The sequence below is a fragment of the Fulmarus glacialis genome, unplaced genomic scaffold (genome assembly GCF_000690835.1).
Source record: "Fulmarus glacialis isolate BGI_N327 unplaced genomic scaffold, ASM69083v1 scaffold41699, whole genome shotgun sequence".
Lineage (NCBI taxonomy): Eukaryota > Metazoa > Chordata > Aves > Procellariiformes > Procellariidae > Fulmarus > Fulmarus glacialis.
The window spans coordinates 2,234-20,506 of NW_009234716.1; the positions used below are offsets into that span (position 1 = coordinate 2,234).

Here is an 18,273-nt window from a genome sequence, read left to right on the forward strand (position 1 = left end):
TTGTGTGTTACACTCACCCAGTGTGCACTAGTAAAATATACATTATCTCCATTGGGAAAAAATTTATTATTAAGACTGTTTTAAGCAATAGGTGAAAAATGGAGCAAACATTATTTTCTGAGTGAATTGAAAAAGCGTCATAATTTGTATGAAATAAGGTCATGCATCTACACAGTCTAGAATTATTATTATTATCAGATCTTTTTTTATTCACATCTGAATTTTCTGCTTACCTGTATTTTAGTTCTTCACTTGCTAGAGAGAAGTGGTCATACAATGAATACGCCTCATTTCCTTCCCAGTCTTTCAGGTGTATTTTAAGAACATAACGCTTCTGATTAGTCAGTTGAGAAACAAACTCATTTCCCAGCCAGTACTCCCCAGCAGGATCACCAAATCCCTGTAATTCAAGTTGTATATTTAAACAGCTTTGGTTTTGTTTTTTCTTTGAGTTTGAAATGATCACTTTATCAGTTTTTAAGTTTAAAAGTTTTCAATCTGTTAACTAAGAATTTTACTGTGTCTGTGAGGGTTATAGATCTGTAATATTTCAAAAAGTTAATTTCAGAACTCAGGAATCTGAAATAGTGAATCAGTATTACATAGTGGATTTGGAGCAGTTTCTACTGTTGCCACTAGAAACACAAATATAACTAACTCAAAAAATGTGGATATATCATGGAACAGTTGATTAAAGAAAAGTGAGGTTTCTCTTTAAAAACAAACATCACACTTGCAAATCTGTTTAGGCAAACAACTTACACTACTCTGACATTTCCTAAATGAACATCTAAGGACAAAGACAACTTCTAAAACCTGCTTACATTCTAAGGATGCTATTATAACTTTATTATATCAGATTTCAGAAAATAATAACTAATATTAAGGCTTCAGAAAACATTGTTTACCATCTTGTACTCCTTCCATGTCCGGTGAAAGTCTACACTGCCATCTTCACGTCTCTGAATAACGGTCCAACCTCCTCCACCAGTTTCCATATCACAGTAGGCCTACCAGAGTAAGCATGTAACAGCGTAAGTGCATGCAGTCATGAGAAAACAAAAATACAAAGCATGTACTTTGCATAATTCTATACAGTGGCATGTTTTAAAGTGCAAAATGCGTATTAACCTAAAAATGCTGTTTTTCATAGCTTTCATACAAATCAGTTGTGGTTGTCCACAAATAAATGTGATTCCTCAATATATATCACACTTAACAGAATACAAATGACACCTTAAAATAGCTGATAGCTGGTGTTAAAGGAAGAAAGAAATGAAAGTAGCTTCTGATTCCCTCTTGCACTGATATTTTTGTGAGTTTCCTGAAGAAATATTTATCCTGAAAGATGTTACCACTTCTCCAGCTTTTTTGTGAGAGATCCATTCAAATTTCCCATGGTTTGTCAGCATTATATTCAGGCAGTGAGCAATCTGAAATATGTTTTTATTTCCATTGTCATTGTCCAATACTTTTGCAGATAGTCTGACCCCAAAATTAAATCTAGGTGTAGAACTATTATTCTCTGAAAGTTAAATCTTGAAGTCATGCTGTTATATATACAGACTGCAATGAATATCTTATATTCTAGAACAAAAAAGTAACGACTATAAGATGTTTCCAAATATTCATAAATCATCTTTGATTTTACCAAATTATTGGTAAACGTTTGAAAGAATTGACACATAATAGGCAGTTCACTGAACTCAGTTTTAGAATTGCCAATAAATGCATCCTGGTGTAGTAAAATTCAAGTTTATATGTGACTTGTTCAGTCAATCTCCTCCTAGATTAAAATAGAAAGTGACTGATTTAAATAGAATTCTGGTGTATGTTCACTGCAGTGTCAGAGATAAAAGGTATTAGTGGGGGTGCCAATATACTGTGGAGATGCTGATGAAAAAAAATCTTTTGAAAATTTAGAGGGAATTTTGGAGTGATGTTTGGGAGACATAGTGGATAAATTAACAAGCAAATCTTGTGAATATGTGAATATTTAGGGCCATTTTTCTTGAGAAAGGATTTAAAATTGTTGCATCTAATTCTGCTTTTCTGAAACTAGCAGAACTTAAATGTACATGTGTGAAGTCAGTGGAGCTAAGCTGGTGTCAAACAGTATAATGAAAGTCAAACTGAAATCAGTATCTATTTAAATTCATGTTAGTACCGATACTAACTTTAAGAAAAATCTTAAATTTCTTGTACAAATATTCCTGTTTGGAGAGTTCACAGTTAATGCTCTAGGCTCTCTCATTTGGAAGTTTAGGGTTTTTTTTTTTACCACTTTCTGCCAAGATACTGAAGTTCTGAGTCTTCTTCAGAATTATTTCACATCTTTGTGAAGTTATAGCTTAAGTATTAAACTACATTAATTTCTAATCTGTATTCTAGATCTTTCATCAATTAAGTGAAGTTGCATCTTCCCATTTACAGTAGTGGAGCCAAGATTTCTTATACTTTGATAGGCTATTTCATCTGTACAGATTAATTAAAAAAAAACAAAAACAAAACCAAAACCACCTAGACCTCAGCGTTTAATTTATGAATTTGGATATTTCCTTCTTCTGTGGGAGATTGTCTTACGAGTGTTAGCAGTTAGCAGATTTGAGTTCTTTGAACTGTTAAACATTCCTTGAAATTAATTGAAAAAGTACAACTTCAGAGAAGCCAGAGTTTCCTTCTGTCCTGTGGCAGTGTTTTGTGTCATTTTAGGAAGTAAAGTGTGCTCCTTACTAAATTTTCAATGTAGTTGGCTCTTTTAGGGTATCCATGTATTTCTGTATATGTGTATTGTACATATGTTACAGACACACACACATATATTTACATAAATCAAGCAGGGTATTTACAATGCAAGCAGTGGCATATATACTGTTCAAAGGCATCAGACTTTTGAAGGGAAAGCAAGCCCTTAGAGCTGCAAATATTAAATGTATTAGTGTTTCAATAGGCTGTAACACATTGGGAATCCAAAGCAGATACTGTATTTTAAAGTTGTATCTAGAGTCTTTGTTCAACATCAAAGAATCGTGAGACATTCAACTGGAGATTTTTAGGAAAGATAAAGGAAAGATGGAAAAAAGTTGGATTAGGGATTACTTGTCAAAGTATGTCATGTGAACAGAATTGAATTGAAAGCAGCAACTGCTGTATGCAATTCCTTGCACCTCAAAGCCTGTTTTTTGTTTGTTTTTACTAACCTCTGTATTTAATGACTGGTAAAGATATGGTAATAGTATATAAATTAAATTTAGTAAATATAATTTGTTTTTATTTTTATAAACAGAAGGTTGAAGATAAGATATTGTAAAAGATAATCAATCTGTTTTAGAAAGCTGTCATGTGATATGTAATGCATACGTGAAAATTAATTTCCACAGGAGGCTATGAAAAGGGATACTAGGGATAGGCTAAAGCAGATGCAGATACTTTTACTAAGTATCTCTGCGAGTTAAAATGCTGATTTAACAGTGGTCAAGTATCATTGGTTGTAGAGAAAGTTGTTGACTCTGAAGCTTCACCCCACTGAAAGGACAGTATAAGCAGCCAGATTGAGAATAGAACTGTTTCACCCTTCTCTGAAACATGTAGTTTTTAACTACTTAGAGAGAGAGGCTGGGTGTTAATTTACATGGGCTGCTGGTCCAGTCTAATATTGCTATTGTAGATGTTAATTGATGTTTTTGAATGTTACGTACAATTTCCTTGAGGTCTATCATCTAAATTTCAATTTCAGCTGGAATTATTACTTTGAAGATATAAATGCCTTAAAATAGCACTTTATTGAGTTCTAATGAGATTAAAATATTCTTAAACAGTGAATGACTGTGAATGTCTTACATAAAATATTCCTGTTATAACCAGTATCCATTCTATATGTGAATGGTAAGACAACTAGCTTTTATAGACACTATAGACACCACAGACTCTTTGGGATAAATGCTGGGGTACTGCAAATTTGTTCCCAAAGGGAGAAGCAATTTAGTAGGAACTGAAACACATAATAAAAATTTGAAGAAGAAAAGTCCATAAAAATCTCATGTAGATCTTTCTTACCAGTAACAACTTTATAAATTTTACGTAAATTTGGGAGTATAATTTTTCCACACCAAAAAATTTCATGTCAGTCATCTGTAAGTGCTTCTAAAAGGCCAGTTTATGGCCTTGGAAAGGGAAATCCTTTTCTTTCTTGAGTGGAAAGCGTGGCACAGGCAAAGGGAATGTACTGGTTACATCATCTCCTTCTAGTGTCATAGTAACTGTTCTAAAAGATGAGAAGATTATTGTTGTTTCAGGTTTCAGTGCATGGTTTCTAAATGCTGTGCTTTGTGGTTGCACACTTGCTGCCTTGAACTAGCTAAAAAGTGAAAATTCTTTTTACCACCTATTAGGTAAGCATCATACAGTGAAATGTTTTGCTTTCAGCCTTGACTGGCAATCCGGAACCCTACCTTTCAAGACCTCACATATGCAGCTTTGCTCATGAAATCATTCCTTTGCTTTCCAGATCATTTCCCTAGAAATCAATTCTCTGACTAAACAAGATGACAATACTTACTGTAAAACTAGGAACTTCAAATTTACATACACATTTGATTTTTAATTTGGAAAAGAATAAAGTCAATGAAGAAAAATGGCAGTAAAGATTACCGAAAGAAAATTAATGAAATAAGTTGATATATTTTTATTACTTTTTACTAAAAATACTTAACTGAATTATGTACATTCGTAAGTAATTTTAAGGATGGAGATAGGCTATTCAGTAAAATGAAGATTAAGGAAAGGATTTGCTTAGTTTAAACACAAATTGCTTTGTCAGTCTGCAGAGGGAACAATTTCTTCATGATGTATGTGAAAGATGAGAGGAGAGGAAGCATTTATTTGGACTATAACTTCTTTTTTTAAAAAAATCTTCATTCTCCAGTAAAATGATATGCATATGAGGCTTTCTCTAACACTCATTACCAGAACAGAACTTTTCTGACCTTTCAGCCTAGCCTAGGTTTTATATTCAAAAGGAAGACATGTAACATTTCATAAACTAGTAAAAATAGATACCAAGATTAGGCAGGCAGCAGGAGTCTTCAAACAGATGCCAAAAAGAATAAAGAGATTAGCCTCTCAAATTACAACAAATTGGCAGAGGGAATATTTGATTTATCTTGTGAACTGCTTCACTACTTACAGTTCTAGCAGCTGTAGCACTGTGAGAGCTAAGGTCAGCTGCTTATATTTTTCACCTTCAGCTAAAGATCAGCGCTGTATTTTTGAAAATGCTGTAAGGTATGTGTAACCAGAATTAGTCCCTTTTCTAAAGATTATAAGCACGTAAGCTGTGAGAGTCAATTTGATGTCTTCACTGTCTAGGAAGTTGACTTTCAGAGCAAGTGATTTTTCTTCTTTTTTCTTGAACATTAAGATATTTGGGGTATAAGTCTTTTCAGACCTACTTTCTGAATGGTAAGGCTCTGGCTGAGTTAACAGGATGAAGATCCACTACAGTTTTTATACCAAAGCAAGCGTGGTTGCCACATCTGTGCAGTTTCCCTTTGCCTCACTTTTGGCTGTTGCTGAACACTTTTGAGTCATGATGTTCAAAGATTTTGTATTCTGCTATCTCTAGCTCCTAGAGATGTAACTAGATAAGAATTGCGGTCTTAGTTTTCTTGTTCTGGAAAAAATAACTACACGCGTGGCTTATAATGTAATTTAACTTAATACCAGTTACTAGTGAAAAAGACAGATTATGAGACTTCTAAAATTCACAAAAAAACCCCTCATCTGACCTCTTACTGTATTGGAGAAGCTACACATATGCTCTTTTTTAATGCTTGGGATCAGAAACAATTTTGTATGTGTATTTTAGATGTAAGATCCATGGCATGGGCTCCTTTTGAAATGACTAGCTAGTTGTCCGGATGATCACTTTTTAGGGAAGTTATGCAAATCCATTTTTGTTGGTAAATTCAAACTTGCCCAAAACACTTTCTGCAAGAAAGTTTTGGTTAAAAAGGCCTTGGCTTGGAATGTGTGTTGATTCTAGGATGAAAATTCAGCTCAGCGGGGGTGGAAATGGGGAAGAGCTTAGCCACTGCTTCAGCCACTATTTTAAGATTTCGGGTAATATGTCGGTAATAGTTGTGGTAACGGTTGAGCTAATATATTAGCGTCATCCACACTCAACTATTCTGCCTGGTTAAGACCAGGAGGTTAATTGATTCAGGTAACTGCTGTAAACATGAAGCTATTGACTTTTCATGGGTTCGCCTCTGCCATTTTTCCGCGTGTCAGCAGTCTTTTGCTGTTTTTCCTCAGTGTTTTTAAAAGGACTTAGCTTTTGTCCTCGTGCAGAACAGGAAAGCTTGAAAGCTTGAAAATATTAATGGAATGAAATAATTGTTTTCCTCTCAGCTCTCGTATGCAATTCTTCAGTTTTGGATTATGATGGGAGACAAATTAGTAAAGTGGGATCAGTTACAGATTACACAGAAGTTGTTTATAAGCCTGTTGGGAGGTCAGAAGGTGTTACAAGAGGAAAAGACGAAAACATAAACAGCAGTGCAGCACTTTTGGCAAATAAAAAAGGTCATTCTGTTTCCTGGTCCGAGTGGCCATCCACATCATAAACAGTTGAAAATGGTGTAACGAGTTGATTATCCCTAAATCTTCACTTCCCTTGACAACTCCTCTTATGCATTTGTATTTGTATAAAAAATCTGCATCAGATTAAAACTTTTTAGTCTCTTATTTTTCATGTCATGCAAAACCTTCGCTGTCTTTTTAAGTGTCTTTTTCATTCTACCTGAAGTGGGCAGAATAAGATTAAAATTCTCTAATATTATTAAATGAATTATTAATTTAATTAAATTATTACATTTTAACTTCTTTTTTTAACCTAGTAAATTACCAAAATGGGTATTTTTTTTAAGCGTTTTAAGCCTCCATGTTCAAATGTAAAGCATTTAATATTTTATAGTCTAGGAAATTTGTGATTGTACTTTTGTTTCAGGGATAGAATATTTTGGTAGGTTTTAGCTTTGTAGAAATGTGTGTTGCTCTGGCTTCTCAGATCATAGAAGTTGCCTAAACATTTATGGCTCTGAAAATGCAGTGTTAAAGTTTATGACAGAAATTTTCATTCTGTAATATGGCATGCACTTGTGTCTGCTTTTAGAAAATATGCATGCTTTGTATATTATATTTGATAGTAAAATTAAAACCAAAGGTAAAAGGTTGAGACAAGTAATATTAAGAGATTCAAGGAATGTCACCCTTCCTGAGATGTCTAACAAAGACTGCTGCAATATATTACTTTAAAGGTACAGTAGCTTGCATCTCCTTTAGCATTTAAAATTGTGATTGTAGATATCTATGCTATTTAAATACCATTCTGCTTCATGTGTAATAAAACACTTTATTGCATCTTATGTAACTAATTTTTTTGTGAAACAGATGTATTGAATATAAACTAGACTATTCCAAAGGAAAACCAGTGTCTTTTTTTTTCCCCCCAAGAGAAGCAAACTGCAGATATCATCATTTCTCTAGATGATATCTGCAAAAATTGCAGGGTTTATGTATTGTATTTTATAGATCTTACCCAAACAAATTGTTTATTTCCTTTAGTTGAAAGCTTTGTAAGGGTAAAGATCACAAAGTCTGGCTTGGGCTAGATGAAGCACTGGCACTTCAAAGCCTAGTCACTGGTGAACTTAATTTCTAAACCTTTGCTATCAAAACTTGGGAAAAAAAATGCTTTCTCTGTCAGAGTTTTACCAATTGCTTTTCCACATGTCCCCTCATTTTCCTCTGCTTTTGTACATTTTCTGTTAGGTTTTTTCCCCCCAAGTATTTCTGATATAATAAAGTAGAGCCTTAGGAATCCCATAAAATACTTCATTTTTTTGTAAGGAAATGTTTACAATATGAAATTATAAAATAAAAACATTAGAAAATTATTTAGTGTTTGTCTAAGAAATATATTAAGCATTTTTGTTTATATTTGCCTTCTCAGCCTGCTGTGTCTGGAAACAAACGTTCATCATTTGAGCCCCTCTCCTCAGAATGCTCACTGCAGGTTTTGGTTCTTTGTCCTCACAATCCACCTGGGACTTTCCTCCCTTTCAGATTTTATTGATTGTTTCAACTGAATTATACTATCTGAAGCTTTATCATTTTATTTATTTCAGTAGATGGAGCATCTCTGTCAGGCATCCAGTGTTTCACCCACTGAGTGCCATTAGCTCAAGGTGTCTTCTATAGAGGTATGGTGTATTGCTTTAACTTAGATTGACATTGAAGTTCATTTCAGTTAAACACATAGCGGAAAAAAATATCCACAGAGGAATTTAAACTGATCTAGTGAAACTGCTGCAAACTCTCACCTTTTATTTAAATCAGAGCAGTATTTTCCAGGAAAGTCCTCTCTGTTACCCAGTGTGAGTTGTGCTGATCTAATTGCTAATCTAATTGTTACACAAATGCCCTTAAAATTCTGCTTAACAAAGAACTGGAATCCATTCACGAGTCCAATACTAGTAGATTGCTTACATGAGTACACACCCATGAGTACTCTTCCATGCCCCTGATTTTACCTCCTTTTGCCACCTGAAGGGACTTGGGCATATAAAGGAACTAAGAACTTAGAGGAGACAGGAGATTGCTGATCATACAGAGCAATTGTGCTGGAGTTAGAGATTTTATAAAGAAATTACAGTACTATATTGCTTTAATTGCATTAATTATGTGGAAACAAAGAATGAAATTCTGGCATGCTGAAGTGAACAACAAAATGCTCATTCGTTTCAACTGAGCCAAAATTTCACCTGAAGGACTTCCTTCTTCCTGTGAGATACTCAGATCTGTAAGTGATGAAATGCTCATTAAAAACATGGTAAGTACTAAACTTCACTATTAACTAGCCTTTAAAATAGCATATTTACCACATCAAATAACTTATTAACACACAGTATGCGTAGGTAGCACTTTATAGCCATCCTACCTTCTTTTCTTGTGCAGTGTTTGGAACTGTTAGAGTGTAGATTCCACTTGTTGTCAGTCCAGATTTGAAAGCTTCAGCACAGTCTTTGAAGCTGATTTGCTCCTCTTTAGCTATGAAGTTGTTCTTAGCTGCTAAAAATATTAGAAATTGAAGGCATTAAGAGGAGATGAATAGAAGTTACTAAGAAGCAATTAATGATGTAATCAGCTTAAAGCTTTGCAGTTCTGAAAAATATGCCTGGTCCTGAAAGAAATGACAGATCAAGGTATTAATTATGTGTGTTGTTACTTTATATTATTTAGAGACATTATTCTGATATGAGCATGGTTGCTTGATAGGTTGAAAAGTGATGACGCTTACTAATACATTGAGTAAGAAAACTTAGGATAGAGCATCTTACTGGTTGAACAGTTTCTGTTTCCATTCATTGCCTTTGCTGGACTCTTACATGCATTACAACCTCTGCATGCATTAACTACTATTAAAAACATATTTAACTAGCAACTGATGATATTAATAATGACCTTTGGCCAGTACTCTAAAATTATGAAATCTAACATAAGAGTTATGAAATCTTTGATAATACAGCTGACTGGAATAACTACTTTTATAAAGTTTTAGCTAGTTTTTCTGCCCCTGTGCTGAGCAGGAACGACTTTGTACGTACCAAGCTGAAGCTTGGTAGTTCAGCCCAACCCACTAAGGAAACAGCCTCTCTGGAATTCATTTGTGTAAAAAATACATTTTAAAACGCCTAAGCCTTCTTGTTTTACAGAACAATCTAAGGCTCATCTTTTTGTTCAGTTCTTTATTAACTATGGAGGTTGGAATTTCCTGGCATTTTGCCTGCTGACTGATATTTCATATTTGACCCTTTTGGGGTTGGTTCTGTGTATTTTCCCTTTTAATTTAATCTAACAAGCACAGCCAGTCAGTACAAAGTTTTAGGTGCCATATAAATATATCCTTATATTACAGTTGCTTATTATGTTCTTTCTAGCTTGCTTATTACTTATTTACCAGTTTACATGCTTTGCCTTAAATATAAAAATAACACGTTCAGTGTTTTAATTGCTTTTCCACACTCTATTGTTTGTATACCGTCTTAGAAGCTTTCCCTGCTAATTTTGTCTTTTTGGCAAACATTCATTATTTTTTCCACTCTGGGTTTAACAGTGTTGTAGCCAACATGACTTTGACTTGTTTACTGATTTGTGCACTAGCATAGCAGATAACATCGGCAGGAACATGTACAGCCTTGGTAATGGTATTTAAGGGAATAGTGTCAGTTATTAAGACAAAAAACTTGGGATAAAAACCTACATCATTATTATTTAGGATATTACTGAAAGCAAGGACTTCCGAACACCCTTTTCCTTTTTTGTGATCCAACTTACAGTAATGTAGCATAGTCCATCTATACTATCTTTTAAGTTGTAATGACAACTATATTAATATTTTCCTAGTATTTAATTTTAAATCCTTTTTTTAGAGGTTCTATATGCTTGTGTATTTCCAGCCCTGAGAACTTTACAGGCAAACATGCCAGATTCTTTACTCTTTTACATAGAACAGCTATACCTTCTTAATTTGTCAAAGTTCTCTCTCAGACATGAAATTCAAAGTAAGGAATTTGTTCATTTGTTTAAATCCTGTTTAGCCATAACCTTCAGCTTATGGTTTGTGTGGGTTTTTTGTGGACCGTGTGCATCTGCATAAATTCGGAAGCTATGCTCAGTGGCTATGGTTTGTTGCAGGGCTGTCAGGCATTTAGGGGTGAGGTTATTGCCTCTAAAATTTGCTAGGCTGAGGGATTTTGGGGATGAATAGGGAAGCTTCAGTGAAAGACTGGAGGACTTTTGGGAGTACCTGCTGCCCTGGGCTGGTGCTTTCTGTTGTTTGGGGCATACATAGGTGCTAAAAACTGGGCCAGCGCTGATTCCTTTGCCTTTAATAGCCACTAGAATTTGTCCTTTCTTTGATCAACTCTATGTGCATAGAGCAATGAGAGGTGGCAGAAGCAACCTTTGTGAGTCAGGAAGAAAAGCTACAGGCCTACATCATGCAGTCTAACCTAGATATATGGTGAAGGGAGTGTGTATTGCCAGATGAATGAATGCCATGAGAGATGAGTTATATTTGTCATCTCTGTATTTTGTTGAACCGCTGGAGAAGTGGGCAGGCAAACCAATATAAACCACAGAAGATGAGTAAAATGTTGAAAAGAAACCACACAAATGTTGTGGTTGTTCCCCCCCCCTCCCCCGCCCCTGAAAAATAGGTTAGTTAACTCAGATGCAGAATTTATGGAAAAAAAAAGAATACTTTTTGAGAAGCAGAAGTGTGGGGAAATTGGTTGTAAGACTTTATAGGTAATAATGTACACAAATTAGGGAGTGTTACTCAACTGATATAAACGTGTCTGCTTTTACTTACAGTTTGGTGTAGATATCATAGTAAGCAAGTTATGAACAGTCTCCATCAGATCATGTTGCTGTTTTTGCAGAACTGAGTTGTTTACTGTAGCTGTAACTAACTGTTTTTCTAGTTCTTCTATAATAGAATTCTGTCTGGCTACTAGGACTTGAAGCTGATCTTTTTCATCTTTTATTGACTTCAACTGAAGTGTGTGCTTGTCTTCCATCTCAAGAACTCTTTTTTCTAGAAAGCTAAATAAAAGATTACAATTAGGCTCCTCAGAAACAATTTTGAGCTGATGTCAAGAGAATCAAGCCTGTTGCAAAGTTTCGTTCTTCATAAGTACTCAACTTCATTCTCTGATGCCATGCATGCAGTAGAAAGCTAATGAAAGCCGACTTTAGTTTAATATATATGCTTTAATATATTATATAACTAATTAGTACATTAATAAAAAACATTATAGAGTATAGTCTCTATCGCAGGCTTTTAAAGTGTAACAATTGGGTGTTTGATAAGTCAACATTATGAAAGCAAAGATGCACTTGGGTCCTGAAAAAAGGATAGTAGTGCTAGAAGTACAGGGAGTGTAAAATGGATGTAGACCCAAAGTAACCATTACTTATGAATATGAAGTGTCTTGAATACCATTCTCTCAGAGTTTAGGCATAATAGTGAAGGATTTCATGTTTTATCCAGTCAAAAGATGAAAGTCATTAAAAGATGATCCTAGGAACTTTTCAAATGTCCTATATCATAATAAAATATATTCTTAACAGAAATGAATGTTACGGTGTTCAGACAGGGAAACCTGCAAATAGTTACTTGAAGATGTGTTCCCCATCTCCAATTCTGGAGCTGGTATGAGTAGATGAATGGCTGGAAAATTATTTCATTGGTAATTGTTCTGATGCAGATTCTGAGAAAGCTGATGTTAAAAAATGCATGGCCAGAAGAGAGAAGTTCATCTAAAATCCATTACTGTTACTGAAAAAATTCTTGAACCTTATAATTATGTTTCAAGCAGATTAACTCAATGTCAGATCGTCTTTTGTTAGGTGAGAAACAATGCTTTTGTGTTTACGTGGGTTTTACAAGGGTAGTCTAAAAGTCTGCTGAGTTTAACACAAAAAAAGTGACATTCTAAAATTCAGTATTTACTTTGCTTTTCATCTGATAAGGATGCTTGTTTTTATTAAGCTGGTAGATAAAACCTTTAGGGAACATATATAAATGTAGTAGAGTAGTGAACAAAAATGTCAAAACATGCCTCCTGTTTTTTTTAAGCTAATTCTTTTAAAATAAAAAGCACTTTGCACATATGGTTCTCATTGAAAAACACGGCTTTGAAGGAGAAAACTTACTGTTATTGCTGCTTTTAGATTTCTCTGTAAAATATTTATTGCCAAAAGTAAAATAAGATCCTGGTGATGTGAAAATGAAACTAGCTGAAGAAAGATATGAGCCTTTGGACATCAGCTGAGTACAGAAATGGACAGGAGTTGGTTATCGGTCTGAATTTCAAAAGATTGACTAGTAAGAAACATTGAATATGAGTGGTATTTGACTTTTCTGACCAGGTTAGAAAAAAATTGTGGCAATGACCTGATTGTGTATTAGGATAGCTGTGTACTACATGGAAATAAAATTTTAGAAATGTGGTTGCACTGGGTTAGTTTGAGTCAGGCTACATAATCCATAACTTCATCTGGGTAAGTCTAAAGAATATGAATTGGCTACAACTGAAGTACTGAGAAGTATTTCAGTTTTAACCTTAAGTTTCTCATATAAAGAAGAACTTTAGATAGTGAAGAATGATATAGAAACAGAACACAAGAAGAATAAACCTGCATGATTCTCTAGGCCTTAAATAATATATGACCTTTGTAATGAGCATAGCTGGGTGTGGGGACCTTCTATTCAAGGCCTTATTTTCCTACTTGAGTACATTGGTTTCTAAAACCATTAGAAGGGCACTTCAGGGAATAGTGTTTTATTGGGTTGATAGGCAAACTTACCTGTTTTTTTCTTGTAATTTCGTTATCTCGTTGGTCTGATCTGAAATCTGTCTTTCTAGTTTGTTTGTTGAAAGAGAGTGTTCCAAAAGCTGAAGTTCAAGTCTGGTTGTCTGGTTTAATACCTGAATAAAATTTATAAAAATATTGGAAAATCAAGATACTTCTTCTAAATAGATTGTGATTTCTTTACGTTGTGAAATCATGCAAATCTCTACTTAAGCCTATAATTAAAAAAATATTTTTGAACACTTAATTTGGGCACAAATGGTCATAGAATTAGAACAAAGACGAATACACAGAGTTGCACTAATTTTGTTGTTACACTACCAAGTATCTTTGGGAATATTTCAGTAGTATGCTACATTTCTGGTCAATGGCTGAGAGTTACTGTGTACTTTAGTTTTGCTGTCATACCTTCCCCTCTGTTACGATATTCTTATTTCATTACTGGAACTATTATGCTTGTTGTTCAGAGAATAATTTGAGTTGTTTTCTCAATGTGGTGTAGAAAGAAAGTATTTTGCATCTCTCTCACTGGCTGAAATCGTGGCCTAGTCCTGAAATCGCTAGGTAGTTCCCTTTTAGCTATTTTCCTTAATCCCAAATTATATTTTAAAGTGTTTATTATATGACCACACTTCTGTTGACTCATTCCTTGCATTTTAATGTTACCTTTTCTATATGTATTGTTTACTGTCTAAATTTATTTGCACCTCTAAATGAAGAAATGCAGATATTAGGAAACATGGAAGATACTTTTTGGTTTGTATCAGATTGCATTACTTGAGGCATGTTTTCTAGAAATATTTTCTCATTGTTTTAGAACAGCTTTTTTTAATTCAGTAGAATTTGGCTTTCGTTGGCAGGAAGAATTGATTACTCATGTCCTTCACGTTAAATAGTCATTCAGGACATGATTTCACACTTAAGTGTAATTGAAAACTATTGCCAAAAGTAAGTGTCCTTGAGAGAGCAATTGTTTGGTTAATTTCCTTATGTTGTTAATTAAGCCCTTAACCCAGTCACCAGTAATTTTAAGCAGAGAAGGAAAGTTACAGTGATGATTTTCTTCCTCTAATCAGAAAATAATTGAATAATTTCCATAAAGACATTACTGTCAATGAATAAATACATTCTCTCAACATGTGCAAAATACTGGGCTCCTGAATAATACAATCAGAAAGTTGAATTTAGCACGCCTGTGAGTTACGAACTATCAGTTTATCAAAGAGTTCAAAGGCTTGTTTTAGGTTAAAAAATGTAATAGAATCATTGGTTGAATTATACAGATAGTAAAATGTCTAACAAGGATTTTAGGTTTTGCATGCTATTTACATTATATAAAATGTTATATGCTACATACTACATTCACTCGTTCTTTTGGGAGTTACATATCTGAATTTTCCTACCATGTTAGCAAAACTATAAATACACACCTTTCTACATGGATTGGACTTGTCCTTAGAACATATTAAAAATTACATTGACTTTCACAGAATGCCTTATTGTAGTTAATGCTTTTCAATTAACACAATAATTAAACCCATTACATTTTTTTTTGTTTGAAATCATTTAGAGAATAATATGTACAGTAGGCAAGTTTACTTCTGTGTGAATATACTTTTCTAGTAGCCTCCTTCTAATTACTTTTTTCCTGATTCATCTCTGGTTTATTTATTCCTCTGATAAATAACAATAGTTAACAATAAATAGCAACAAATAACAAACTATAGTGCATTGTGCTGAAATGAACTGTTACCCCACTTCTAGTATCTGTGAAAACATTCATTAAAAAGATGCATTTTTATTGATAAAACAATTTTAAAAATAACAAAAAAATTAAATGTAAAAAAGCAATTAGCCTGGTAAGTGGAACAAAGGCAAAGTTTGAAGGAACTCTCCTTTAGCTAAGATCTGGTGGTGAGAGGTGAATAATCAACAGAGATATACAACAAGGGTTGTATAAAAGCATACTAGTACCCAATTGATGCTTGGATATCTTCTAGTATTTTAAAGTACATTATCTTTAAAGATGAATGTAACAATTGTCTTGCTGGACATACTTCAAATCCTGCTGTAATGGAAGTCTTTCAAGTGACAACAGTGAGCTTGAGATGGAACTATGTATTTCCAAATACTAATGTTTCCTTAAGGTGGGCAGAGCTGATGATTATAATGATTGGCTTCTAATTGTTGAACTGAATAGCGTAACACTAAACTGTGTTAAATATATAATTGTAGGTGTTTGGGACGCAGAAGCATTTTTAGGTTCAAATTCATTACTTACTTGTGCTTCAACATCTGTTAATTTGCGGGTCTGTTCAGCTGTTTGATTTAGTAAGTTTGTGCCTATTTCAATCATTACTGCAGTCTGGTTCTGCACTGCAGTTTGCTGGATCTCTACCATTTCTTTCTTCATACTGTCTTGGATGTAATTCTCAAGCTACATGGGAAAGGAAAGAGAGAAGATAGTTGCATTCTTTAAATGTTGGAGGGGGGGTAGTACAGTAAGGCTGCTGGCTGCCTTGCTAAACAAATTTGTTCCTTGTCTGTTATGCATTTATGTGAAGTTTCCCCGTTAAGCTCTGTGAGAGGAAGGGCAAATATGACAAGGAATGTGTGGCCACTCGTTTTCTAAAGGCAGGGACAGAGATTTGCAGGGATTTGTAGGTAGAAGGCGCAGCAGTGACAATGCTTGCGGGCACTTGGAAGCTTTTCTGCCTTAGTGCTCCCACCATTGTAACCATCAGAGGAGCTTCACCAGCTTTGGCAGCGATGGGAATTTTTTAGAAGACAAAAGCTTAGGAGTTTAGTCATCTTCCTGTATCTAGACTTAAATACTTTCAAAAGCATTTTTCATCACATGGCTAGAAGTCAGAGAAGAGGTCAGATGTCATTTAACACTGTTGTGTGCACATTTTTATCAGAGAGAATTTCAAATAAAGACATGAAACAGTAAGAAAACCTATAAATACTTTAAATACTTAATATTTAGGAATGCAAAAACTGGTTTAAATACTTGATTCCAAAGTAATTTCTAAACTAATAAGGCTTTTTTTGGTAGTCATTTTGTAAGAGAGTACACTGCTTTCAAGGAAGGCAATGAGAAAATTAATAGGAAGGAGAAAATTTAGATAACCTTTTATGAAGTCTTTCTTTCCACATGTCTGGATTATCCAAAAGCAGTCTGATTTTTCTCCATGCTTCTTTAATATCATTTTCTCAATAACTTTGCAAATATTTCATATTTCTTTCATGAGTCATTGCTTACGTTTGAACTCTCTGTTAAAAATCCCAGCCACATGATTTCTTTTTTTCCGTTGACTGGCGAAATTTCTAGAAATTTCTAGAATCAAACTTCTACTTCACTCCAACATTGTTCTAGCAAGAGAACCATAATGATTTTTGAGCTTCATGCTGTACCTACAAAAAGGATACTAGCTAGTAACAAATAGCTAGTGTCATTAAGCACATGTTATAAAACACCACCAATACCTATCCAAGTAAAATGGTAAAACAGGTTGATTTTTTAAAAAGATTATTTTGAGAATACAATCTTCATATGAATAATGGCTTGTAATGAGGAAGAGCCTTGAACATTATTGTATGGCCATTTTCTACAGCAGTGAGGAAAAAGCAGCTTATGATTTAATATTCTACCAAGCCACTTTTCAGATATAGTCATTCCACTTCTGACCAGCTAAAGATCAGTTGCCAGATCTATCAGCTTGGAATGTTTCCCCCTAAAATATTACTGGAGCAAGGACTGGATTTTTTATTTCTGACTTCACAGTTGTTTTGTAAAAGTGACAAATGAAGAAAATAGGGTGTAGTAAGAAGTTAAAACCTCTAAAACTGGAAGTATATTCTTAGTTTGTATTAAGCATTATTTCTTTTCATCCAGTGTGACCAAACTTGCAAAGCAGTATTTGTGTGTTCACTCCATTCTCCCCATGCAGCTGGTGAACTGCAATGCACAACAGAGATTTCAGGTCTGGCACAAGCTTTGACCCACATCTACTATACTGCTGCATAAGTGTACTTACTTCCCAGATGTACCACAAGGATTTAAAAGTAGCCTTTAGAAGCCTTTAAGTATTCTTTGTGTAATAAGCTCTTTGAATACTAGAAGTGAGCATAAAATCAACTGGGTTTTGGCATGATAATTTAACATGGGTATCTTCAACTGCCATCACACTCTGGCAGTTGGAGTTCTTCCCTATTCACAGGATCTGTCCTTAAATGTTACCTTTTGCTTCTGGATATTCCTTATTTTCAAAAGCTTCCCCCCCCAGAGACAAACCTAATTTGACCAAACATGTTGGAAATTTTTAAACTTTAGTGACATCTTTTAGGTCAACTGTTTCTTTTCTGTTGAAGTAAGATCAGTGGCTTTTAACTGTGTAGTAACAGTAAGGTATGTTTGGTCCTTGTTGATTAGGCTGTAAGATATCAGAGCATAGTGATCATTTAATTTAAAAAGCAGTGCAAGATAGTATTTAGTGCACCATAGTCCAAGGAGATGTGCAAAATTCTGAAGACTTTTATGTAGATAAAAATAAGTAATTTTTCACTAAAGTTAGATGCTGCTCCATGAAGACCAAGAACAACAATTAATATCTGTCCCTCTGAAAAGGCTAAACATCTGTGGATTAAACAATTTATATGACTCCAAATTAACTTTAGCAACTGAAGCTGGAGAACTGGACATCATTACAGACAACTTGGAAAAGACCTTTTCTCAAATGCACCTCTGTTAAAAGAAAACGGAGATCTCCAGAATGCATTTTATTTGCCTCAGTATCACAGTATTGTAAAGCCGTTATAAAGATCAAG

The 18,273-nt window shown here is 34.3% G+C and overlaps 1 protein-coding gene across 1 annotated transcript; it reads right to left on the bottom strand.

Moving 5' to 3' along the window:
• Window positions 1–229: 229 nt before the first annotated feature.
• ANGPT2 (angiopoietin 2) lies at window positions 230–15,880 on the bottom strand (the record flags this gene model as incomplete). Its single annotated transcript, XM_009585729.1, has 6 exons — window positions 230–400; window positions 909–1,010; window positions 9,002–9,132; window positions 11,438–11,670; window positions 13,438–13,559; window positions 15,725–15,880. Coding segments are annotated over 6 exons (915 nt in total), but the record flags the coding sequence as incomplete, so codon positions are not given.
• Between the last annotated feature and the right edge of the window lie 2,393 nt (window positions 15,881–18,273).